This window comes from Pelmatolapia mariae, linkage group LG9 (genome assembly GCF_036321145.2).
Source record: "Pelmatolapia mariae isolate MD_Pm_ZW linkage group LG9, Pm_UMD_F_2, whole genome shotgun sequence".
NCBI lineage: Eukaryota > Metazoa > Chordata > Actinopteri > Cichliformes > Cichlidae > Pelmatolapia > Pelmatolapia mariae.
The window spans coordinates 28,223,602-28,250,558 of NC_086235.1; the positions used below are offsets into that span (position 1 = coordinate 28,223,602).

At 39.2% G+C, this 26,957-nt stretch overlaps 1 protein-coding gene across 1 annotated transcript; it reads left to right on the forward strand.

Moving 5' to 3' along the window:
* On the forward strand, positions 1 to 26,670 carry olfm3a (olfactomedin 3a). Its single transcript, XM_063483719.1, has 6 exons — positions 1 to 231; positions 18,898 to 19,041; positions 19,446 to 19,601; positions 20,407 to 20,626; positions 25,298 to 25,404; positions 25,683 to 26,670. The coding sequence occupies exons 1-6, from the start codon at positions 112 to 114 to the stop codon at positions 26,358 to 26,360; spliced, it is 1,425 nt and encodes a 474-aa protein (XP_063339789.1). The 5' UTR covers positions 1 to 111; the 3' UTR covers positions 26,361 to 26,670.
* Positions 26,671 to 26,957: the final 287 nt, after the last annotated feature.

Sequence of the window (26,957 nt, forward strand, 5' to 3'; positions counted from 1 at the left end):
TCGGTGAACGCGTGGTTGCAGTGCCGCGGTCGGAGCGCTCTCTCTGCGGTTCCACAGCAATAAGAAAAAGAAAGAAAAACGCGGTGAGGTGAACAAGAGGACAGGAGCTCCATGATAAAGGACTGTACCTTGGAGAAAAGTGGCTGGCCGGAGCCCGTCAGCATGCGGGTCCTGTTGAGCGTCCTGTACCCGGTCCTTTCTCTCACCATCTTCGGATTGTATCCCTCTATGGTGAGTTTGATTTTTTGACACTTGTTCCGTTACAGAGCGAGGATGTCGTTTTCCGCGCACTAGCCTGCTAAGGGGTGAGGATGCACAACCTGTAGTTTCTCCACAGTAACCCTCGCACTGATAGATGCCACAGTTTGTTCTACGGAGGTATGCCCAACTTCACTCTAAAGTCGCAGTGGTTTAACGGGATTTAATGAGGTTCACGAATGTGCAGGAAGTACAGCACGTCGGTTTAGGTTTGGTGCACATAGCTGCCCTTATTTCCATGAAAACTTTGAATAAATATAATGCCTGGAGCCATTCTCTAAAATGTAAACTGAAGCCGTCCCACATTTTTTCTAAGTACAGTGCTAGTTAGTAGAAAATGCGTATGGCTAATTACCAAATACATCGTGCATTCTTTTCTTTTTTTAAATTCACCTGGGTCTGTTTTCCCAATAAGCCAGAAAACGGCCACGTAGTTAATTTGTTCAATTTCTTTATGAAAATAAAAGGAAATCATTCTTTTGTGAATAATACATTTTGGTTCGTCACCCATCTTGGCCACTTGTGAATGTCATTTCGTTTGAAAGCTGAACAGGTTGTAATGCAGTTGTGAGAGAAGGTGCACAGCATTTCACCGTAAGCTATGGGCTGTTTCCTGTCTAATCGATGGTGAAGCTTCAGCCCTAAGCCACCATTCGTGCCCTATATGGTGAATACTTTAGCAGCAAAATTCTCCACAAAGGAGCGTCTCGCTCTTTTGTCAGTGACGCTGTTTCTGTCAGGATTTGTTGGTTTGTCTTTGCGTTTAACCTTCAGAAAATTGGAGGAAAGTAGAATTTCAAGTGCAGTTTTTTGCTCAAAAATTCAAGTCTGAAGCTCAGTTTATCGGGCTCAAGGTTTTCTGTGGAGCTGTCCACTCTGTGGTGCTGAAACTGTGGTTCTTCCCAACTGGAAAACCAGAAAATCGACTTCATCCAACATTTGTATGCAGTTTCCAAAAGCGCAATAAGAACACTCTATGCTTTATTCATAGGGGTGAGTTCCTTGATCCTTTACTAGTCTTGGAACAATTAGGTGATTAATCAATTAGCGCACAGACAGAAAATGAATAGGTGGCAGGTTTTTTTAATGAGTTCATTCTTTATGTCATCAAGATGACAATGTCTCCTGCATATACCTCCTCAAAATACTGCCTCCTTTTTCTCCTTCACATGATTTCATGATTCCTTTGTTCTTCATCTGTAACTTTTATCTGTATACTTTATAAGTTAATCAGTTGATTAGCCCATCCCTGCTATATACTGCATATGTTTTCATTATTTAATCACTAGTGAACTCTGTAAATCTGCTCGTTGGTATTCTCTATATTTTAGACGTTTTTTCTGCAAAGGTAGTTGTGGTTTCCTCTGACTATCATTCAGTTCGCTCTCTATCTTTTATCTCTTTGTGATTAAATCGATGAATACACCGTTGCCATTGAGGAATGTGAGATATAGTGCTTGATCAAGAGCTGCATGCAAATTGCTTGCATGGCCCCAAAGGCCTTTCAGCTTCAGTGTTTAAAAATTATCTGGAAAGGGAAACCTTTTATGGTATTACACTAAGCTGGAAATTATTAAGCTGTCACTCACAAGCTTTCAGACCTTATACAGAATGCTTTCTTCAGTTTAGTAAGTGGTGGCAGCTGTTACTTCTTGGCATTTAAGTTTATTTGTTCATTCTGCCTTCATTACCCCTCACATGTTCAGTTGGGCAACTTGAAAATAACCTTTTACAAACCAGACCTTGGACAAAGAGGCTAGAACTAAGGCTAATGGTATGAATTTTCCTTTGTTGTGGAGTGGCACAATCTGGTTTGGCAGATATTACCTCTGCAGTGTAGACAATGGATCCCTAAAGAGCTTTTGTGAGAAAATGAAATATTTGCATAGTGTAGTTTTCCCTTATGGTCTGTGCCAGCCGGGTAATTACACAGTGGCTGCTAACGGCACAGTGTTACTCTCATTATGATCAAAATGATGACTGGGATTTGTGTTTTATGATTACACGTGATAGTCTGCACCCAGAGGACGTATCGATTGAAGAAGAACGAGAGACGTAATTGACCTGAAGAGTCTGATGTCAGTCCTGATGCCAAAAATTCAACTGCCCACTTCAAATTCAACACCCATATCTTTCCTCATAGTCCAAGCTAATAGCAGCAATTTTGTCTAAAAATAATCACACAGTGCTTTTATGTAAGGTGTTACGTGTTAACATGTTTTAGCGAGTGCTTAACACGATAGGCTTTTTTTTTTCAGGGCGAGGCTTAAAGTAATCATTGACTGACATGTCTTTTGTGACAAAAGGGGCAATGCCGTTTCCTGTGGAAAGTTTTTTCTTGGTGAGACAAAAACAGCAAATCCCTGCCAGTTTCCTTAGAATAATTAATTCCTCTTTGTATATAAATGACAAATGATGTGCACGACTGCACAAAACATAACTGGTGTGAATAATGTGAATTTTTCTGGGGATTTTGTTACAACACCAGTGGGATGGAGCTTTGTGTAGGCACTTGCCCTCTCTGGTAGCCATTGTGAGTAGGTGGCAGGCAGGAGTACACAACCTACAGGAACTCACACACACGCGCGCGCACACACACACACACACACACACACACACACACACACACACACACACACACACACACACACACACACAGCCCAAATAGTCCCTTTTATTAATATAAAAGCCAGGTTTGTCAGTTTACAGAGATGCTGTTTTCAGCCTCAGTTTTTGCTGAAATGTTTCAGGTCACATAATCAGGTTTTGATCACATATGAAAAATATGAAATGAAAAATGATCATGGGTGCATGGGAGAGCATACTGTGACTGATCCAACATCCCACTGATCATTAATCATCTTAAACACAGAAAGGCATTTATGTAGCTATTGTTTCGCGGGGCTGAAGGGGGCTATCTGTCAGGAACTGATGTTGTCTCTTGCTTGTTTGAAATCAGTTTTTCAGCTTGGATTAGCATTTATATGGATGATACACTCAGGGAAATTTGTTGAGCACAGATGCCATATTAAAAGATGAGAGGTGCCATAATCACACACCTACTCATATCCACACAGTCATTAAACAATGGAGGTTTTACATTTCACATAACTATTTCCACCAGGAGCTAAATTAAAAATGACATCTTCTAACTATGTGTCAACATAAACCAACCAAACTGTTAGCCTCAAGTCGGCACGCAAAGTCATTAGTCTGATTCTGCTTGTTTCATGATGGAAGCAGGAAGGAGGTTGTCAGGGCTCATGGACTGGAAATAAAGAAAGCAAGTCACCGATGATGGATGGGAACAGTTTGTGCAAACAGCAGGATAAATATGAGGCACTTTTTGGACTAAGAGATGTTAGACCTTTGGAGCCACTGAGAGGTTGTAATGACTTTTCTGTCAGCTTTTTTAAAAAAAATAAATAGTTTTGTACCCGTCTGTTGAGAAGTATGTGGCAGGCTGACGGAAGAATTCAGTTGACCTTGTGTTTGTAGCGGTTGAATTCATCCTTTTGTTTAGCAGCACGGTGTCTAAATACAGACAGCTATAGACACCCACAAACAAGCTCTGAAGAAGTTTTTACTTTTGCACCTTTGCTTCTCCCTTTTCTGGCGACTAGCCATCATATTCACTCAAAAACAGATACCTACAAAGAGATCGCAGTTATGTGGGCAATTATGAATTGCTTAAAGTTTCCATCTTTTTTATATAGGTGATGGTTATAACTCTTTGAAGTGACATTTCCTTGTTTTATTTTACTTTTAGTTTTTTTGCCCTCCTCTGAGTGACTGCAGCTTAGTTAATAATAAGTCTAAGCATAATTACAGGAGTTGAAACATGATGTTGAAACTACCAGGGGCATAGTTACAGCCCTCTCCCTGTTCCCCTTTTGATTACTATAATTACAGCCCAAGCGGTCTGTATATCAGCTGCATATTACTGGATAAGAGCTGAAAGGCTTAACATGAGAGGAGTGAAAGACATTTTTGGCCTGGAAAAATGGATGTTATACTTTCAGAGGTATTGAGAGCCAGATAAAGACAATAATTCCTGATTTCTTAGTAATAGCAGATTTAGACGCTGACAAACTGGAGCAGAGTTAAGTTTTTAGACTGATGTCAATAATTTAAATACTCATTGGAGTCAAAGTAAACATGCATCAGAATGCATGAATTTCTTTTTTTTAACTACATGATTACTATGCGCACCAGCTGATCGTTTGCTAAACCTTTTCTCTGACTTACTAAGCCTACCATTCTTGCAAAGTAGGCTAAAAATTTCCAGGCAGATATTATAAGCGGTGTTTACCAGATGTGTTTTTAAAATGGGCCAATAATAGGATTGTTCTTAGTAGAGATAGGCATGTCTCCAAAAAGAACATGGCAGCACGGCTTAGGTTTGAAAGGTTGCCTCTGAACAAACCACAAGATATTTCAAAAGACATTTGGAACAACATCCATGGGCAGAAAAGACCAAAGTGGAGATGTTTTAATGTGCACCACCTCATACCAGCTGTCAAGCACCGTGATGGAGGGGTAATGATTTGATGAGAATCTGGGCATATTGCAGTCGGTGACTAAGCCATGAACTCCTCTGTATACCAGAATACCAATGCTACAGCCAACTGTGAGGTCATCTGTGACAGTTAAGGCGTGATCTAGAGTGGGTCTTGGAGGAAGACAATGATCCCAAGCACAGCAGCAAAACTCCAACAGCATGGCCGAAAAAGAGAAGAATCAAAGTGTTGCAATGACCCAGTCAAAGTCCAGACCTCAACCAAACTGAAATGCTATGGTGGGACCTTGAGAGAGCTATGTGTAAACAAAAGCCCTTAAACCTCAATGAACTCAAGCATCCATCCATTCGTTTCCGCTTATCCTTTTCAGGGTCGCGGGGGGGGGGGGGGGGGGGGGGCTGGAGCCTATCCCAGCTGTCATAGGGCGAGAGGCGGGGTACACCCTGGACAGGTCGCCAGTCTGTCGCAGGGTTAACACACAGAGACAGACAACCATTCGCTCTCACATTCACTTCCACATTCACACCTATGGGCAATTTAGGTTGATCAATTAACCTAACCCCACTAATTGCATGTCTTTGGACTGTGGGAGGAAGCCGGACTCAAGCACTCAAGCAATGCTGTAAAAAAAACCAAAAAAACAGTCACAACAATCACTTTTAGTTTTTGCTGTTATGTTTAACAGGGTTCTACTAGCTTTTGAGTCAGGGCTTTATTTGGCTTAATATTTGTTTTCATATGACTGTTGCCTGCTACAACACAGCTGAAACTTTCATGGACCTCAAATGTGCATCATTATAAAGCCACTCATGTGCTTTACTGTCAGTGTTTATTTAATACACTTGTTCACAAGCGTTTTGCCCAGTACATAGGCACTGGAGCAGGAGGAATAAATGTGCCGTGAAATTGTTCTTTATATTTTTGGAACTTGAACTTGAATGGGTGCTAATGTTGGAATCCAACTGGGGACCTTTTGCTTTTTAGGTAAAGATGTAAACTACCTTACAGCCCATAAATTTGGGTCTTTTATTCAAAGTGCAAAAGAGCCGCAAGATCAGTAACATTACAACAATGAATCTGTACATTCTTTAGTACTGAACAGAAAAGATAACAATCCTTTAAAAGGTATTTCCCCATTCATCAGGTATATGAGTTTGCTCTTGGTGCAGATGCTGTAACATCTAGAATCCAGAATGATGACTCAGGAGTTGACTCCTTATGCACGAATGGGTCACACAGCAGGTTTCTGTAGTTGCTGTGGTTGTTTGAGTGCAGTTGCAGCTCCAGCATCAAAGATGGAGAAGTGAGGGTCACCGTTGAAGCCTGTAGATGCCACCTTGTCTTCTGTGTATCAGAGGATTCCTTTCATGGGTTCCTCAGCAGCAGCCTCGGCAGCTTTCTTAATGTTGCTGTACTTAGCGGGCTTTTCCAGATAGTGTGGTTGATGACAGACCCTTTGGGAAAGGATACATGGAAATTCATACCAGTCAGCTAACATTCAGCTTGTAGATAACCTTGCCAACAGCTTTGGTGGCTTCAGCGGAGGTGGGAATGATTTTATCGGAGGCCGTCTCTCTGTATTTTACCAGATGAAGTTAAATTCCAAGCCTGATTCAACATGTTTGTTTCGGTCTGCAACCAATGTTGTGTATGTAACTGATAACAGATGTTGTAGAGCACATTACAGCAGACAGGCACACAATCAGTGTTACATGCTTGTTCTTATAATATAATTCCAGAAACTCTTCGATATCAATGACTGATCTTAGTACAGTCCAGTGTACTCATTTTTAACATGTGACAAAATACAGAGTTTAACAGGTTAAGCTATAATAGGACAAAGATTGTTTAGGGTTAAGGTTAAGCAAAGAGTCATTTGAATTAATTGTGTACAAAATAGATCAGTACAAGTCCAAAGTCGGAAGTTTAACCATCAGGTATTGCTTTTTTTCTTCAAAATCATAGAACAGGCATTTCTTTCTTCTTCCACTCTTCAGCACACACGCCCAGCTTTCAGAAAAGAGAATCTTACCAATTCCTTCATTGGCAGTAGCCTCAGACAACCTTAAAGAGTTTAAAAAGTATTTACCAAGCTACATACTGCTATACACTTGCAGTACTGTCCATATCTATGTATTCTGCTTTATCGGAACCAACTAGTATAAGCATATTCCCAAAAAGTTGTTAAGATACATTTTAAGGAACTCATTAACTGAAGTAGAAATGTTGGAGTTCAGTTTAAGGAAAGTAGTTAGAGCAAATAAATTGCAACACAACTTCAAAGAACTGCCTGAAACACACTGAACATACTAATATGATGGTTTTCGTGAGTAAAAGGCAGTTTTTAGACTTTGTGCTCTCTTGCTTTTACATCAGGATTTGGACCAGAGGCGGATATTTCTCTTCCCAAGGGGTCACATGAGAAACTGGGAGTGTTATGATGGGCTGCATGAATAAGCTGAACTCAGTTCTGCTCAATGTTAATTTTATCTCTTTATAAACAGTTACTGGTGAGAGTAGATGTTACAATAAGCAAATAAAAATATGAAATAAGCAAAATGTTCAAAATTTAGAAGACTTTTAACTTTATCCAGTGTGCTATTGCTGTTGTTCTTGTAGTTTAATTACTTCATCTGCTGTTTTTCAGTTCCTTTTCCTTTGTTACTGAGTAAAATCCAATTTTTTTTGGGACTGAAAAGTCAGGTTCATTGTCTGAACAATATCTGCCTTCCATTCTGCATCTGAGAGCTCTGTAAATCCATAATTTTTTCTCACAAAACTGAGGTCCTATGCTCTTTTTAGTACTTTGCCCATCCTGAGCTACCTGACAGCTACGTGGTGGCCTATGTCACCATGTTCAATCTCGTAGTGCAACAAAGTATTTGTGATTCTCTTGCCCTGATTAAGTTAATTTGTTAACATCAGCGACATGCACGACACATCCTGGTGTATAATAGAATTAAACAATACCAATTTCAGGGTTCATTTCAGTCCTTTTATCTTCTATTGTATCTGCTTCAAAAGTCCTACATTTTCCAGTCAGATTCAGACACCCAGCAGTTGTAAAACCTACTAGTTTGTCCCATTTCAGCCCAAGCCTGTCCATGCATGCAGCTGAACAAATTACTCCCTGTCCTATTCTCTTTCACTGATCATACTGCTGCTAGCTCTTCCTAATCTCAAATGTTTTATTATCCTATGTACGAAGATGAGTAACTGGGTTGTGTAAGGGACACTACATCACAGCTTTCACCCAGAGATGAGACGAAAAAGACAACATTTTCAGCTAAAGCTCCTTGGACCACCTTGTTACGCTTTGCCTGGAGAGGCAAATACATTAGAAATTCTTCTTTTTTTTCTATTAGCACATCAGAGTCCACCAAATACTCTTTGATAAATTGACCGCTACATCCCTGAAGTGCAAAGCTTGGTAAAAAAAAAAAAATAGTGCTTGCTGCTTTTACAGTTTTGCTAGCAAAGATTCAGATCTCTATTTTTGCTCTACATTATTGGTCAACTTATTCTGCTTCTCTGTCTTTAGTCTTGTAATGGAGATCCAGATTGTAAAATCCTTAAACACACAATCACACAGCGTTACCTCTTGCTTCTTTGAGTGAGTACTTAGACCAGTGTTTCTCAACCACTATCCCGCGGCACATAGGTGTGCCATAAGAAATGATCAGGTGTGCCGTTGAAGATTGTTTGGTTCCAGCGGTTAGTACTCTAAGCGACCAGCGTGGGTAGAGGGAGAACAATTACATTCTCTACCACTAAGGGGCAGTACAACTACCTGCTCTAATTAAATGGGATGCCAACTGCTAGTAAAACAGAAGAAGAAGAAGAAATTACATAATTGTCATTCTGTGAGTAAGAAAATACATAATAGCAATAGATAAATATTTGAGAAGAAAAATTAGTCAATATGACCTGGGTCCTGAAGAAAATTCCGACCCAGATGAAGGCCCTAGCATGAGTAGTGGTCAGCAGAAAGCAGAAAAGGTACACTGGGGACAAACCGAGCCAATTCCGCTATGCCTGGTGCACGGGGAAAAGTTTATCAATATGCTTTTTGTGACATTTTTGTTTGGTGATGTGTTTTACAAAAAAAAAACAGAAAAAATAGTACAGCATGTTATTGTTTTGATAAATATGCAAAATTACAGTTATTTGCTTGCATTCCTGATCAGAATCATTTGGTTTAGTGGTTGAATATTAAACTTCATTAATTTCTGACTTTTTACAGGAATCCCGTGTGGCTGCTCAAATGTTGGTATGAAAACATAGTTCAGTGAATTCACTGTTTTTAAGTTTTAAACATATTTCTAAAAGATTTGAAATCTTATAAATTTCTAAAGCACTGTATGGCGAGCTCTCACCTTCAAAATAAAAGCAACATAACCGTATTGTGATTGGGATTTCCCACAAAACTGCAAATAACAGTAGGCATTCTCTGATGGGGAGTTTCTCAAAGAGTGTTTATTGACTGAAATGGGACAAACTGCTTGATGTATACTTATTTACATTTTAATCCTAATTTTCCTGACTACACACCGACTGGTTATGGAGAATCAGAAGACCAGATGTGGCCCAGGGGCTGCACAGCACCCAGGTCTAAATTTGTACTAGAAGAATCTGTGTTGTAGCTTCAGCATCCTACCCATCCTACTGACACCACCGTAGAGGATAATTAGGAGGCGAGAATTCAAAGGGTACTAAAGAGCAAGAATTCGTAAAATGTGACCATCTACAGATTCTGTGACATTAATATGGCAGCAGTGTCCTTTTTCAAAGATTCAACCTTCTTATGTAATACTAATGAGCATGCTCTCATTTTTACCCTTAGAAGCTACCAAGACATGTAATTGCTAATGACACAGATTTGATTTGAACATCAATTAAAGGGAGATTCTTTTTGTGGCAGACTGCTTTACAAGATTTACTACACATTAACTTTAAAATAATCCAGTCTCAGGACCTCGTTGGGTAAAAGTAATGCTTCAGATGTGAGTGGCATTTCAAAAAGGCTCCATAGATTTAGCTCTTATGAATCAGCTGAATGTGGACGCTCCTGACAAAGACCGAAAGAACAAAGATTCTAGTCTTGGCTCCCAGCATCCACATGCTTTTCTCAGCGTATCACAAAAATAAATTTACATGGGAGATCTCCTTAGTATTCTGCTTGTGTATGCATGTGCCATTCACAGTGGCCTGAAGCTGTCCACTGGCCTTACTTCACTGATAATGTTTGATGACCGTTTCATTATCATCCTCCGTGGTGCCTATGACTGACATGTCATCTTGTTCAGTCAGAAGACTCATTGAAGCACCCCCGGAGAAGAAGCACAGGGGTGTGAACAAGATAATGCTGTGGTTCATTCAGAGACTGTCTAGGGCAGAATGTGCAGAGCGCCTGCAAAATTATCTATTCAATCTTCTCTTCACTGGGGTCAGAAAAGGCAAGAAGGTAGCACGCCTCTAGGAAATTAATCTCCCTGCATGTCTTTCACTATAGTCACATCTGAGAGAAAAGATGGCTTTTGCTGCGCCTTCTTTTCCTCCCTCTTTTACTCCACAGTATGCAGCATCTCTTTGTCACTATCTTTATCTTTAGTAATCCTGAGACTTTAGTGGTCTCAGGATTATTGCTGCTGTTTCTCCTGTGTTTAGGGGTGTCACCGTTTGTCAGCGCTGTCTTGGATGTCTGCATTAGACTGCTTACAGAGCCAGCTGCACATGCAAGTTCATCTTCCCCTGCCATTAGAGTTAAAATGTTAAGTCATTTAAGCTGTATGATCATCAGTTACAGCACCGACATGCGCATTCCACTCCACTTGCCTCCAATACCCTGGTGGCTTTTTGTTTGGACAGGCTGATAGATGACTGGAGAGATAGCATCTGTTTAGGTCTCTGTCTTGTGGCAGGCAGAACGGCAGCATTATTGTGATATGAGATTTAGCTTTGCCGGCATCACTGGCAGCTAGATTTGTTTCTATACATATTAACGGGTCTTTTAATGTCACACAATGCCAGCTTTAATATGAGTTTAAAGACAGGAAATGCAAAGAATATGGGAAACTTTTCAAACATGTATGTTCGGCGTGACTTCACTGAATTCAAATGTTCGACAACGTAATGGACAAAGACGAGCTGTAGTGACAACTAGTAAAGTTAAGGTGTGTGACAGTGAAGCCATTTCCAGTCTGTCACCTTCTTTTGTCAAGACTTCACACTGTGGAGACGGAAGTGCCACTTGAGACATTACCATCTGAGAATGAACCTCATATAGTCATAACTCCATATTTTACAGTACTGTGACAAACAAGTGATGACAGCTTATCAGAATTAGACTATTTGTGGCTTCTCTGCAGCTCTGACTGATACTGTTGAGGGAGTCAGTTACCTTGCTATTAATCTAAGCTGTATTTATAACGCATTGATTTCTGCTGCTGTCAATGACGAGCTTTTAAATTTTTTCAGCCCCAGCATCTCACCTGGTTTATTCCTCTGAAGGGTTCCTCACAGACTCATACCGCTACAGCGTAGCAAATAGAATAAGCCATCATGAAAATGGCTAAAGAAATTATATCAAGAGACCAAAGCGATACACAGCAGGGGGAAGGGGGTTTATTTAGTGCAGACAGTCAGCTATGGTATATAGACTTGCTGTGAATCTTGGCAGCGGCTAATACAGATCTACTCAGCACTGAACAAAATCATTCCGCTGCTAGAGCCCAGCTAGTTTTGCACACAAGGGTGCACTTAAAAAAAAACAGTATCCTCTATCAAGTTATACCTGCTGTGACTTTATAGAAATGCTTGCAAAGAAAAAAAAGGCCAGAATTCAACGTGCAAATTTATCTGGATAAACTGATCACAACTCACAAAAAAGGGGAAAAAATTTTCAAATGCAAAAGAAAAGTGCGAGAGGGTAGAGACCAGATCAGGACTCTAGCTAACTCTCCCAAATCGTTTGAATTAAAAAGGTTAATGAAGAAACAATTAAAGGTAAATGAGTAGTAGCCAAGGTGGAGGTTCACTTACGTGTGAAGCTGGCAGAATGTATGGCATCTTCTCATGGTATAGTTATAAAGTATTCATGATTATACTATTCATGGTTATATCAACTAAACTCAAGATAAACTCTGTTAAGATGGAATCAGTTTTGCTCAAAATTATTATTATTTTTTTTTTAAGTTTATTGGTCCAACCACAACAGTCCCAGTTTCCCATATGGCACTTGCTCATCCATGACTTGATATATTTACAGCACAAAGGGAGCAAGACAGACACATTCACAGATAATGCAGAAAAGACTACAACTAAGACAGGACTATCTACACTGAAGGCTAAATTCAGAATAGACAGAGGTGGGAAATGCAGTCAATAAAGTCAAACAGGGAGGTGTGTGGATCTGTCAGTTACCCATATACAGGGGTTAAGGTTAGGGGGATAGGGATAAGTATGGACCGGCTCTCTATTTAAAGGGAATTTCTGATTCCAAGGGGTGTTCTTCCTTGGCAGGCCATGTAGAAACTGGTTTAAGCCGGTGCTAAGGTGAGTCTAGCTCTGACAGTCTACCTCTGGATGCTGACCCCGCTAATCTTTTGGCGAAACTCTCCCCAAGTAGCCTTGCTGGTCAAGTCCAATGCATCAGTTCCTCTCCATGGCTGCGGCTCAGGCGGTAGAGCAGCTCATTCACTATTTGACAGGTTGATGGTTCAATCCCTGGCTGCTCCAGTCTGCATCCTAGATCCTTGCACAATACTGAACTCCTACTGCTCTCCGTTATGTGTATCAGGGTATGAATGTTAGGAAGCAAGTACTTGGGCATTGAAAAAACTGCTTGCGTAAATGGGGGGCAATGAAGTATGTTGTATAAAGTGCTTTTTGTAGGATAGAAACGCACAATACTATATGAGAACCAGTGTATTTGGCTAGCTTATTACTTTAGTGGCCAGGAAAAGAATAAGCCCCAGGGATCTGTTTCTTTTTAAAGGGAATCTATAAGGACCATTGAAGATGTGTAATAATTATTTGCAATCATTTAACCTTAAAGGGTATCCAAAAGCAAAATGCAAGAGAATACTAAACATTAAAGGAGAACAGGGAGAATTGAACTAGTACCCAAGCAAAAAGTCACAAATACCAAAAATGAATGGGGAACACGTTATAAAGACAAAACAGAAGAGAAGCACGTAAAACCAGTCTAACGTAACCTTCGTAATCTTAAAGTAATCAAGCAGGAAATAAACAAAAGATAATTGACACCAGAGGCTAACCTAAGAGTGATAACAGACAGTGTCACACAGAAGACACAAACAGATGAACGAGACAGAGGAAACACAAATAGGGAGATACTCACAAGGCTCGAATGACAACAAGAAGCCAAACAAACATCAGAACTTAATAATTTCACAAGAACTAAGACTCAAAATCACTAAAATCAAAACTCATGATTTGAATGACAAACTAAAGCAAGAATCAAAATTCAAAAACTATTCGAAACACTAAATCCACAACTGAGAACCAAACAGAAACCCAAAACTCGAATACAGTATATTAACCAAGAATCCAAATTGAAAATAAAACAGCAAAGCCCTTGGACCATGAAAGGACATTTCAGCATACACACTTGATTCTGGTGGTGCAAGGCAACAAACAGGCAATTACTTTTTTTCTCTTTGTGATTTCTTGTGAATTTCCCATGAGGTGTAGAACAAAATGTATGCACTAATGTGAGATGTGACTGGAGATTTGTGTTTAATCATCTCCTTGTTTACTCACTCACTGTTCTGTATATAATGGACACACATTGGTTCACTCAGCAGCGACAAGTAAATTGAGATGTATTAACCATGATTAGTTTATATCATCACTGTTTGCAATTTGGTGGTCGCGTTGGGCTTTTGTAAAGCACAGTGTATTGTACTGAGGTATTTTAGGCAGATGACACTGACCTGCTTTTTCTGTGTATACATTAACCAGTTACTATAAATGTAAAGAATGATATTAGAAGGTTGTTGACCAGCATATGTTCAGCCTTTACTGAAAGCCTTGTTTTTCTCAAACTCACAAATGTCAATCCCACAGTAAGAAAAGGGCAGGGGATAATTAACGTAATAACTAAGATTCATTATCTACATTACATTTTAAGAAATCCCACCATTCTTCCATGAGATTGTGAGATGTTTTGTGCTAAAATGATCAAACCATTGCAACTGCACAGCCCTTTGCATGAGCAGCAAGCTTTGTTTCAGCAGAAGATGCAGCTGTGCAGGACCGCTGGGCAAAAATAAATATTGTTAGCAATATAAGTGATAAACAAGCAGTTACAGTAAACTAGTCAATAAACCATGAAAACATCAGACAAAACAATCAACATGAAGCTGGCGAAATGACATCAGTATTGCATGTCATATTATATGAGGGGTGCCTCCATTCTTTTCCTGTCATCGGCTTATTGCTTGTTGGCCTGATGACAGATCCAGTACTGTAAATGTCACTCTGGAATTCACTAAGGCATAAAAGGTTTAGGGGCAAATTCACTGTTCATTCAGGCAGCCTGACACAAGTCCAACAATAAAGAGGACCAGAAGTGAGACTGATTTTGTGGGCGGCAATAAAAGCAACAAAAACAATTCATTCATTACTTAGGTGTTGCATAATCTTTGAGTCAGTAAATCAAGACCAGCAAACATTGTTTACATCTATGTTGAATGAACACATTTGTTATAAAAGTTAAAATATTACAAGTTTTGATGATTGCTAATCTGACTTGGAGACAGGTACATAGTTGTTAAATGGGTCCAGTAAAGGTTTGTTCTTTCATTTCACTGTGTTATGTTGTCAGGTGTTTATATTATGTCATGATGTGTTTTCTGCATTTAAACACTCTTCTAAATGTTGTGTTTTAGTGCAGAAACTTACAAATCTCCCAGGAAGCAGGAAGCTGTAGTAAACAGTCTAAATCTGTCAGTAGACACAATTGATTCATATAATAAAATGTTAAAAGGGGCTTTCTTTCAAATGACATGAACCAAGATTTGCTATTTATTAAGTAAGGACTTTCTTTGGATTTGTGAGGTCACTCAGAAAATCCTCGATCTTAGTCACATAGAAAAACAAATGTTTGTAACAGGTTTGTTAAAAATTGAGTGATTTCACGAAATCGTCTGTGCCTATGTTAGCATGTGTCATAGGTTTTTACTCAGTTTTGTTATAAATCATGGAGAAATAACAAACTCTGGGCTTGCTTGCTGCTTTCGACTGTAAACATATTGAAAGCTGGCACAAAGTAGTGTCTGTTGGCAACCTAACTCCAGAAATATCGATGACTGCTGTAAATCATCCTTTCAAAAATCCATGAGTCAAACCTTGGCAAAGACACATAGGGAGATCAAGTATGAGAACAACTGCAGGAAACAGTTGTTCTTATACTGTGTCTTTGGCAACTGGCTATGGGTTTGTGTGCGCGTTAAATACTGCATGTGACCACTCATGCAATTCTGCGCTCATGTCTATGATTCCTGTAAGGAGAGCGATACCTCGCTGGATGAGCGGGCAGAGCTTTCGGCTGCTGGATGCTGTTTTGTAAGGATGATAAATGACTGAGCTTTGGTGTGCAGCGCTGTGAAACCCCATGTAGCCTTGGAGCAAGATCTTCTTGTATTTAGTGTTTTGGAGGCAGAATATATCGGAAAATTAGTGTTTGCCTCATCGGCTACACGGCAGCATAAGTAAAACACAATGTCACTGTGCTGAACAAACAAAGAGTAGCTCGTAGCTCGCCAGGTTTAGATATGTACATCGTGTTGGACGTTAGTGTAAAAAATTTGTTACACTTCTTTATATCTGTGCTGTCTTGCATTAGTAGGCAGCTTTTAATCAATCAATATTTAGCAATCAATAGTTAAGCATCAGTGAGATGGACTGCACTGCCCTAGTTTTTTAATGTTTTTGCTTTTGCAACTTTTTGTCAATTTTCTTTCATTTTCCCTCAGTACATTTTGAATGCCTACCTGTTTATTCCTCATCTCAGCATTTTGTGCTTACTGTACAAAGTACTTCTTTGTCAGCAATGTTCTGTTTTCTTTCCCTTTTTCAGATGTTGTTTACCTACATAACCACCTCTTCAACTCTTCTGTCTATTCATATCCCTCCTCTTCCCATTTTTTTTTCTTCAGATGTCAGATTACAGTGAATGAGAAGGTTTACAAGCACATAAATATTTATATCATTCCAAATGCATCTTCTGGCTCCTCTGTCTGTTTGTTTTACTGGAGAGTCAGCTAAATCTCTACATCTAGAGAGTGCATGGCCCCGAGTCCTGTGAATAATTGAAAAAAGGTACTTGAAGCTACGTAAGTTACACACAGTTCAAAGCTTTCAGAGTTTCATAGATGACTTTTAGATCTGTTGTGTTACTTTATTAAGAGTATTTGATTCTGATCAGATATTATGCATTATACTGAGATATTCCCATAGTTTAAACATGATAACATAACAGTTCAGTAAAAAAGTTACTTAAAAGTTAGAGAATAGTGTCAAAAAATGTATCCATGCAGAGATTAAACAAGAAAAGACAGAAAGGATTGCTGACAAATTGATGTGTTAGAAGCTATTCTGACAGATGTGGTGAAGAGTATTGCACTCAACACAGGTTAATTGACATCCCTGAATTGCCTTATCCAATCATGGCAAGCATGACAGCAGGCTAGTAAGGGCTTTAGTTTCTCCACACATTGATGTTGACGTGTGCACAGGTGCAGGAGCAATACTCTGTATACTGTACTGTGTGTATAGGAACCTTGCAGAATAGAGGCCTTTCTTGACCTTTCCAAAAAAAGAGTTGCTATGTGTGCTCTAAATGTAAGTTACTAATGTTTAACAGTTTTATTTACTAGCTTACTGCTACCAGTAGTGACCAAACCCAGTATCAAGATTAATTCCAAAGCTAAACAGCATTTCTTTTTGATTTTCAGGTGTTATTAAATTCAGAGGGGATTACAATACTACACACCAGCGTAGCCAACACAAGCTTTAGGTGTGAGACACCTGCTCAGACTGGCCAGACAAACTGCACATCCCCAAAAAATAAAAGTCACAAATCTGATTACTGATATTGGTCCATAAAATCACAGAAAGTGCAAAAGAGTGTTTTTGCAGCTTTAGTTGATGGAGCAATGGACACATGCCTCTTAAACTACCTCTTGTAAAATTATAAAGTAATATTTAATATTTTTAAGCTTTCTCTCATTTCCTGTCATTCTACAACTACCTGCACTTGATTACAAACTTACATTTCTATAAATGTTCATAAAAATCAAGCTGAGCGTCACTTCAGCCAAGTCATGTAGTCCAGCTGAGCGCAATCCATAGCTAATCTCAACGCCAACCCACATTAGCTGATTTCTCAATATAATGAGCTTTTCTCCTCTCCATGATACACCATGATACCTCTCTTTCTGGGCCAATCTGTAATGATTTATGGCCAAGAAGCGCTGGATTTTTTAATGTTCTCACTCTAAACAACCCTTAACCACCTAGTGTATCATATTTGATACATACAGTTTTATTTGTGAGTTTTTCAGACTTGTAAATTAGTGTGATTTTTTCCCCCTTAAAAACAGAAATAAATTGCACAACACATTTTTAAGCATTTTTTTTATAAAAGCTTAGCAAATACAATACAAATTAAGTCATATATGGAAATAAAATTTAATTAATTTTTTTAACAAATTCATCAGATGGTTCAATAAATGCTCCTTTTACAAAAAAATATAATTTTTCTGGCAATGATTTCATATTTCAGGCTTTACGGGGTTAAATTGTTGCATTATTTAATACATTTTTACTTGTTTTTACACTTTTTTACTCCGCAGTCATAAAAGCCTGATGTTATTACCCTGTCAGGCAGGCGGTATGGACACCTACGTTTGTGAATGTAAGAACTCAAAAACGAGGCGATGCAGGAGTTTGAAATTAAGACCAGAGGTGCATCTAATAAAAGTCTCAAGCTAGTTCTAAAATCAGTGACCTTGACCTCAAGGTCAGAGGTTTTGAAAAATGTTTTCAAATTTTAAAATGATCAAATTTTAAGAATTTCCCTCCAAAATGTAGACTTATCCTCGAGTAAGAAGGGGCTAGATTTCATTGGTATCTGTTGGATGTCAACATTGCTATGACCTCACAAATCACTGGACCTGTTACAATAAAGACATTATAAAAACATTCACTTGTATTCAGGGATAAACTTTTAAAATTTTACTGGTCAAGGTTCGTTATCACTTTGACCACATAAAACAGTTTTGGCCATGACTGAAAAAAATCAATCATGACAATGTTTTTTTTCATAAATGTCTAACACAACAAAAGTTCAAAGGTCAAATTTATGGTCATTATTCAGAACCATAACTCAGTAAGAGAGATTTTGACCATATTTTGAATTTGGTTTGATGCTGAAATAGTGACACTAATTTATACAATGTACTTATAACTTTAACTCTAAAGCCTTAGACTACAATATAAGAAAAATGCTTTTACCTGGGTTGGATTGGATGTGGAGAAGTTACCAAAAGCGCCTTACTGACTTTTCTCCAGATGACCCAGTTCTACCCCACAGTCCAAAGACATGCTTAGCACAAAGCAGAGTTCTGGTTGTAAGAGTGTGGCTCCCCAACAAACTGTAGTTATGGTTAAGAAGGCTGATGGAAGGATTTTACGTGGGTACTCAGCTAGGATGCTGGCGGAGTCATGCAGCTGTAGCTACATTTTTTTCCTCTCGTGTCATCTACAGTTTTGAAGTGACATTTTTAAGAAATCCCGTAAAATGAGATCTTTAGCTGTTGTGTGTGTTCTTAACCAGCTAGCATGTGCTTCACTGGCTAGTAAATGAAAAAGCAGCCAATAAAATAGACCATAAATGAGATTGTTTCTGTTACCATGGCTATCATATACTGCATGGGAGATAGGTAGTTACAGCAAATGAAGGATGTCAGAGCTTAGTAAAAAAAAACAGTTGTTTTTTCTTGTGAGTCTATACATATTCCATATATATGTTAGAGTATATGTAATATATTATCCATCCTTAGACTCTACATATATTTGTTGGTTCTTACAGACTATCGGCCCAAAGGAGGGCTGGCAGGTGTACAGCTCAGCTCAGGATGCTGATGGGCGCTGCATCTGCACAGTGGTGGCACCAGAACAAAGCCTGTGCTCTAGAGACGCCAAGAGCAGACAGCTCCGCCAGCTACTAGAGAAGGTAAACAAACGATTTTACCACGCTGGGCAGCACGCACCTGCACACACATGTTGTTTTATAAAGGATAGGAATAAAGACGTAACAAGTCTCTACAAGCTTTATTTTCCTTTCATCTCCCGATACAAGGTATTTTATTGTGAAATTTAACTAAAGTGGGGTGCTGCTAGGCCTTTCCAGGGTTTTTTTCTCTTTTCAACAATAGCCCATTACAAATTTCAGGCACACACAGGCTCACCAGGGAAACCCATCAAAGTGCCTTTCAATTAGCTGCGCTGGCAGGAAAGAAGGCAAGAACAGAAGACGTCATATACTTACTTTACAACCATGTCATGGACTGTAGCTAGCGTCTCAGTTTGTGCACTGGAACCCCCGTTCCAGTTTTAACGTGGCTTCTTTTATTCTAGGTGCAGAACATGTCTCAGTCCATTGAGGTGCTGAACCTGCGCACTCAGAGGGATTTCCAATATGTCATGAAGATGGAAAACCAGATGAAGGGTCTGAGAACCAAGTTCAGACAGATTGAGGATGACAGGAAATCCATCATGGCCAGAAATTTCCAGGTGTTTTATTGTTACCTGGTTTCTGTTTTGTTTTCATTTATGTGCATTAGTTGTTTTTATGCCATTTTGTACCATGAATTCGTTCAAGTGCAAAATGGCTCAGTCTTTTTTCTCACGCAAGTCTTTACATAAATTCAATCTAACAGTTCTTTTAACTCAATATATTTCAAAGAAGAGAAAATCAAGAAATACTAAGTCTTGAAAGGGTTTACTAGTTGAGTTAACTGACACTGTGAATAGAAAAGCCACTGTTATTCAAGGCTTAATTTAGTGCAGTTGGCTAATAACTACCCTACAGATTCCCTTGAATTTTCACCATAATAATAAAAATGTATAGCATATTTACCACAAACCCTTCAGAAATCATTCAGAAAGGGTTAAAATCTTAGATTTATTTTCGCTGCTGTCACTGCCCTGTGTGGATTGTACTGGACAGCTGGTAGGGGAGTAGGATTATTTCTGGTGTGGCAAATTCTCTGACACCAAATGAACTGAAAAATTCGCAACAAGCAGCTGGAAAATCTGAATTCAAGCTGTTGGTTGACCACCAACAAATTCCAATGTCATTTTATCATTGCAAATAGGAAATCGGTCCATTTTCTTGTGTTTAATACTACTAGATACCAGTGCTAGCATTACTTTACTCTTTCATGTAAGGCTGACTGTTCTACTACAGTACAATAAAATTCTACCATGGACATTTCCTGACAAACAGTAATTTAGTTTCTTCCTAACTTTTGCACCTATCCGCGATATCCCACCTCTTCCCCTTTGTTTCTCATCTCTGCTGCTGTCATTTCTGTAGGAGCTTAAGGACAAGATGGACGAGCTGAAGCCATTGATCCCTGTGTTGGAGCAGTATAAGATGGATGCTGCACTCATCTCTCAGTTCAAGGATGAGATCAGAAACCTGTCTGCGGTGTTGACAGGCATACAGGAGGAACTTGGGGCGTATGACTATGATGAGCTTTATCAGCGAGTCCTGCGACTAGACAGTCGGCTCCGCAGCTGCATGGGCAAGCTGAGTGAGTAGTGTGCACTGCATTTTGCTGATAGTACAAAAAGTTTGAATTCTTCGTGTTATCACAATAAACTAAAATAAGAAGCCACATGTGTACTGAGAAAACTGTGCTCATCTAAAAATAATACTACTGTGTGTGGCAAAAAAAATGGCATTAGTATGTTGTAACAAGTTCCCATAGGAGTATTGATGTTATAGGTTTTACCATCATGGTGTACTTGTGAGTAATCCTGCTAAAGAAATTAACCACCTAGGGAAATACACAGTGCTGTGCTTAAGTCTAGAGCCATCGCTCATTTCTGTGTATGTTGCTAGGAAAATAGGAAAAATGTGCAGCAACTTATTCACATTGTTCGTACGCTTTTTTCAGGGTCAAATTCAAGCACTTTTTAAGCACTTTCAAGGTCCCTTTTTAAGCTTTTCCAGCACAGCACCCCCCCCCCCCCCCCCCCCAGTACAATTTATCTAAATTCAGACAAAATTTAAAATACAAGTAGAAAGTGATATTTTTGACTGTAAAAACCACAAGCATGTTTAACGAATCAGTTTCATAACTTGAAATGCAAATAGAAATTGGACATTTTTAAAAAAAAATATGAACAAGTTTTGCAAACAACAAAGTTACATGGTACTATTTACCTAAAAATGCAGCCAAGGCTCAGACGTTTTTTATATAACCATTCAAAACTATTTACAGAACAATCAGGTGTGCTGCATCAGATAAGAAGGCACACAAATTATTTATGCAACTCCAAAAAATAGTTTGTGTCCACTATAACACAGATGAGAACAGCACAGGGATAAACCTGCAGGTCTGACAGCAGGTGTGTCACTCAGCGTTTAAACTGCAATCTGCCTTTGGTGGCTTTCTTGCAGCAACTGTGACGTTCACTAGTAGAACTGACACAAAACAAAACAAAACGACTACACTACACACTAACTACACAAGACAACATACTAACTTGAGACTCCAAACATGATAAACATCACAAATCTCTCACGTGTCAAAACTTTCTCTCTCTTTTTCGCTCACTCGCTCTCTCTCTTCCCTCTCTTCCCAACAACCAAATACCACATGTTGCCGTATCATTTTTTGATTGGTCGACATGGTACATTTTTCCACCAATAGGGAAGGAGTGTTCTTTTTTCACTCACAAGCAAAGCGTGTTTGCTACCGCTCTCCATAAAAAACGCCGTTTTTACCGTTTCTTCCTGGAGTAAACGCCACTGTTTTATTCAGAAAACCCCCCAAAAAAACATCGGTTTTACGTGACCTATCAACACAATTTAAAAACTGGTATATAGTTTGAAGTCCGCACGTTCGACCCAAGTTGAAATGGAGACTCTTGGTCCGTCGACCCCAGAGGGTTAATCAGAAAGCCTTAAGTTAGCTAGTTATGTATCGGGCTAATGTTTAAAGCTTTCACTTGAGTAAATTAACTCATATTACTGCTAAGTAATGTTAGCTAAGTTCACAGCATATTCCATAATAGCGCTGCCATACTGCATCACACTCAGTGCGTTTCAATCATTTCTCCAGCGAGTTTGATAGCTAGCCAAATAATAATCATAGTTTAAAAAAAATAGCATGTGTAACGTACGTGTACTGGAAAATTATTTAATAGGACTCACCTATCATGCGACTGGAGAACGCAAACTCCGCAATTGTTGTTTTCCATCAAACACTCATTAAAACAGCAACCTACAGGTATTTTAGCGCACTCATCCCCGACTGTCCGGGGGAGGGGCGGGGTCACATATTGAAACAGACGCAAGGCAGCCCAGGCGGGGAAATTTTGCTTTTGCGTCTCATTTTATTTCTCTATCTGATAAGAAAACAATTGAATCAGATAGCTATTTATTGTGAATGAAATACAGTTACATTTTCAAGCACTTTTAAGCACCACATCTGAAATTCAAGCACTTTTCAAACCTTGAAAAGACGACATTAGAATTCAAGCATTTTCAAGGATTTCAAGCACCCGTACGAACCCTGTATTCAAACATGTGGAATACAAAAGTAACTAGTTCTATTTGGTATGGCCACCTTCATTTTTCATCACAGCCTGAACAGTCTTAGACAAGTTTTATTGTAACTTCTAAGTAGTCTTCATGAAGGCCGGTAGTGATGACTAATGACTAATACTGTTTATGAGAAGGACCCAAGATGCAAGCACAGGCTGTGATGCAAGTGAGCTTTATTCCAAAAGGTGAAAATGCAAACAGAAGCAGAGAATGTCCAGGACAGAACTAAGAGCACAGCCCGTTCTCACTCCTGACGCGTAATATACCAACGATTTGTCACATTCCGAGGCGTTCCATGGGAATGCGAAAGGTGACCTTCCTCATTCCTATGCTACACGCTGGATCGTGGATGAAATCGAATAGAATGACGCTCCCGCGGTAACACACGTTCCAGCCGTGTAACCCTAACCATAACCTTATCCCTAATCTTAACCGCCACCTTGTTTTCCAAAGCGATTTAAGTAACAGAAACGAACATGTGTAGATTCATTCCTCTCATGTTGCCTCATTTTTCCAAACTCGTAAAATAGGGACCTGTTGGGTGACCGAAAGCGCAATATACCGACGATTTGTCACCTAGCGTAAAATGTTACGCTTCGGGAGTGAGAACGTGTTGCAGAGCAACCTAAACTGGGATAACTAACAAAACAAACCAGAAAACACGAAACGCAGGGGCAACACAGGGCATGATAAGCAGACGAACCAACGACAAGCGCTGGAGAACACACACTAATATACACAAAGGGAAACGAGGAAACTGTACACAGGAGGGATACACAGCTGAACCTAATAAGAATGACGAGACAGGGAGGATGCAAACTGAATATACTGACATCAGACACAGACTTTCAAAGTAAAACACTGACAGAAATCAGAGACAAGATACTGACAGGGAACAGAGGGAACATACGGGCAGGGATGACTAGACTAGACTAAAGAGAAGAAGCTCAGAACCAAAACCAAAGAACTAGAAAAATTTTAAAAGAATACAAAACCAGAATAAACAAGAACATAAGATAATGTTAATTAATACAAAACACTGAGTTAACAAAGTCAGGACTATCACAGTTATATTGTATGTTTTCTTATCCAGACATGCTTTTACAGCATTGGCAGCAGTTTTAGAATCACTGTCATGCTGAAAAATGAAGCCTTTACCATTTAGATGCTTTCCAGATGCATGAAAATCCAGCATCACTTGCCTGCATCAATAATTGCATCAGTTCTGACAAAATCCCCAAGACCACTGAAATGCAGCCCAAAACCGTGACAGAGCCCCCACCGTGTTTTACAGATAGCTGTATTCTCTTCTGATCTCCTCCATATATATTGACAACATATTGAACCAAAAGTGTGGATTCATCACTCCATCAGACCTGTTGCGTGAGATTTTCAGTCCAGTTTTTGTGTAACGTGGCATACTTCAGACCTTTCCCTGCGTTTTCCTTCATTAAGAAAGGCAGTCACTCTTCCACTGAGACCATTTGTGATGAGGCTTCACCAAACAGTAGATGGATCAGCTGAACTGCCAGACGCAACTTGAGGGTCCTGTGTCAGGAAAATCAGTGAGGTACAAGAACTGGACTGAAAATGAGTGAAAAAAAACAGCCAATGTCCAAAGAAAACCTCCAGAAGGCTTTAAGAGAATCTGGAGTAAATTGTTCAAGATCACTTAAAAATGACACAAACATCTGGCTCTTTGGAAGCAAAATATATAAAAAATGAGCAGTGGCTTTACACTTGCACACAGTTTCACACAGTACTTTAATATAAGGTACATTGCCTAACTCAGCAGAATTCCTTGTGACTTCAGACCAAAGCTAGAATTATCCAAAATTTTTGAATGTCTAACTCCAGATACTTTTACTATTCTTTGCTTATTTCTTGTTACATCTCAGAGTGACAGATGTTGCTCTGAGATGTAACAACTGTGAGAAATAAAAAAGCTTGTGAATGTCAGTGTGTTTCATCTAAAATTCATGCTGGTGAAAGACATTTTTTTAAGGACTGCTGTAATGTTTGGCCTTTAACATTAAATGTTCTAAAATCTTTAACTGAGGGAAGTGAGAGTAATGTGCCATGCCTAATTTCTTCCTAATGGGCCAAAATGGAAGCAGTTTGTGCCTTTAATATCTACAAGCACAGTTTCTCCCGGGAAGTTAAGCTATTAATTAGTACAGTAGGCAACATTCAGATTACATGGTGACTTTCAGGGGGTCTGTCTTCTTATGCTTTGAGTGGGGGGCAAAGTGAACAAGCAGAAGATGGATTTCTTAATATGATGGCAATTTTAATGACACTTGTTCCGTACTTGAAGATCAACCATCCATTACTAATTGTGCTTAAATCAAGCCTGTTATAGCTTACCAAAATAACAGGTGGAGGAGGTCTGCATATAGATTGTGTACATTTTTAATCTTCAGATACTCTAAAGAACTGTGGAGTAGACATAAGTTGAGTTTCCTTTAGCTATAAACATCAGTTGTGTAATTCTGTTTTAAGTTAAATTAAGCATCTTGCTTCCATTGCTACCTTAGTATGCACAGAGGGCACACTCTGTGGTGGAACAGGCATGAAATTGGCTTCAGAAATCTAGTTAGAGACAAAAAGCACCACAGCACATCTTATCGCTGCATTTCTTTATTAACAGCGTGTGGGAAATTAATGAAAATCACTGGACCTGTTACAATAAAGACATCTGGAACCCGGTTTGGGGCATGGATGACTGATCCTCTCGCATCAACCAGAAACAACAGGGTGAGTTATGAGAGCATGAGGGTGCGATGCATTTAATATCAGCGATGTGCTCTGTTGTTAAAGTGGGCAGAATAGCACAGCAATTTAAGAAAAGACTTGTGTTTATAGATGGGGTTTTGACTTATTTCTTTCTTTTTGGGAGGGGGGTGATTTTGAAAAGATGTACGATGTGTTTTTTTTTAATAATATCAAGAATAATTCAGATTTGATTTTGTATTGCTGATGGCTGTTAGCAGAGCTGATTCTAACCATCTGTCCTCTTCATCGTCTCATGTTAGGTTTGGTATATGGACAGCTACACCAATAGCAAGATTGTACGTGAATACAAGACAATGGAAGACTTTGTAGCAGGGGTGGTTTCTCGAACCTACAGCCTCCCCTTTAAATGGGAGGGAACAAATCACATTGTCTACAATGGATCACTTTATTACAACAAGTACCAAAGCAACATCATTGTCAAGTATAACTTCGAGACGGGCAGCGTGCTGGCCCAGCGAGCTTTGGAATTTGCCGGCTTCCACAACATGTACCCATATACGTGGGGGGGATACTCTGACATCGACGTCATGGCTGATGAACTGGGAATGTGGGTTGTGTACGCAACCAATCAAAATGCTGGAAATGTTGTCATCTCTCAGATCGACCCTGACACCCTGCAGGTCCTAAAGACTTGGACCACCGAATATTCCAAAAGGAACGCAGGTGAATCTTTCATGATCTGCGGGACACTGTATATTACTAATTCTCACCTGTCGGGAGCAAAGGTTTACTACGCTTACTCTACCAAGACTTCAACCTATGAATACATAGACATTCCTTTCCACAACCAGTACTTTCACATCTCCATGCTCGACTACAATGCCAGAGAGAGGGCGCTGTACGCTTGGAATAATGGGCATCAGGTAATATTTAATGTGACCCTTTTTCATGTCATAAAAACTGATGATGATTCTTAAGTGTGATACTTTTCAACTACAACTACAGCACCATCGTTTGTGATACAAGGACCTCCTTATTGACCGTGTTTTCTTCTATTTGAAATGGACTGTGGTTTCTTTACTTGACATTACTTGAACTTTTCTAATTTTTGCCTCTGGATTCTTGGCTGAATTGAGCATGGACTTTAATGCTTTACTGAAAAACAGGCTATACAGTTTATACACATTTCCGTTGCTGCTGATCAGACTAGTATGCCTTATTTGCTAAGTGTCAGGTCTGCCAGCAGAAGATGCTTTTGCATGAATGTTAACATTTTGTCCGCAGTGATTTGCTATGACATGACTGTTTTGTTGCAAAATTGTTACTTGCTTTACAGTGTTTGCTTTCTTTGTCTTATTAAAATTCTATTTAAAAGTATTTAAACCTTGAAAGTAACGTATTGATGATTATAAAATGTAGTTGCCATTCTTTTAAAGATGGCCCTGTAAAATATTGTTGTTATGTATGTCTCTGTGGAAGAACATTTGTATTTTTTATAAAACCAAAACCATGAGATGATATCTGCGCATTTTCATTAAAACGAATTATTGTACATTTCATTCAAATTATTTTGC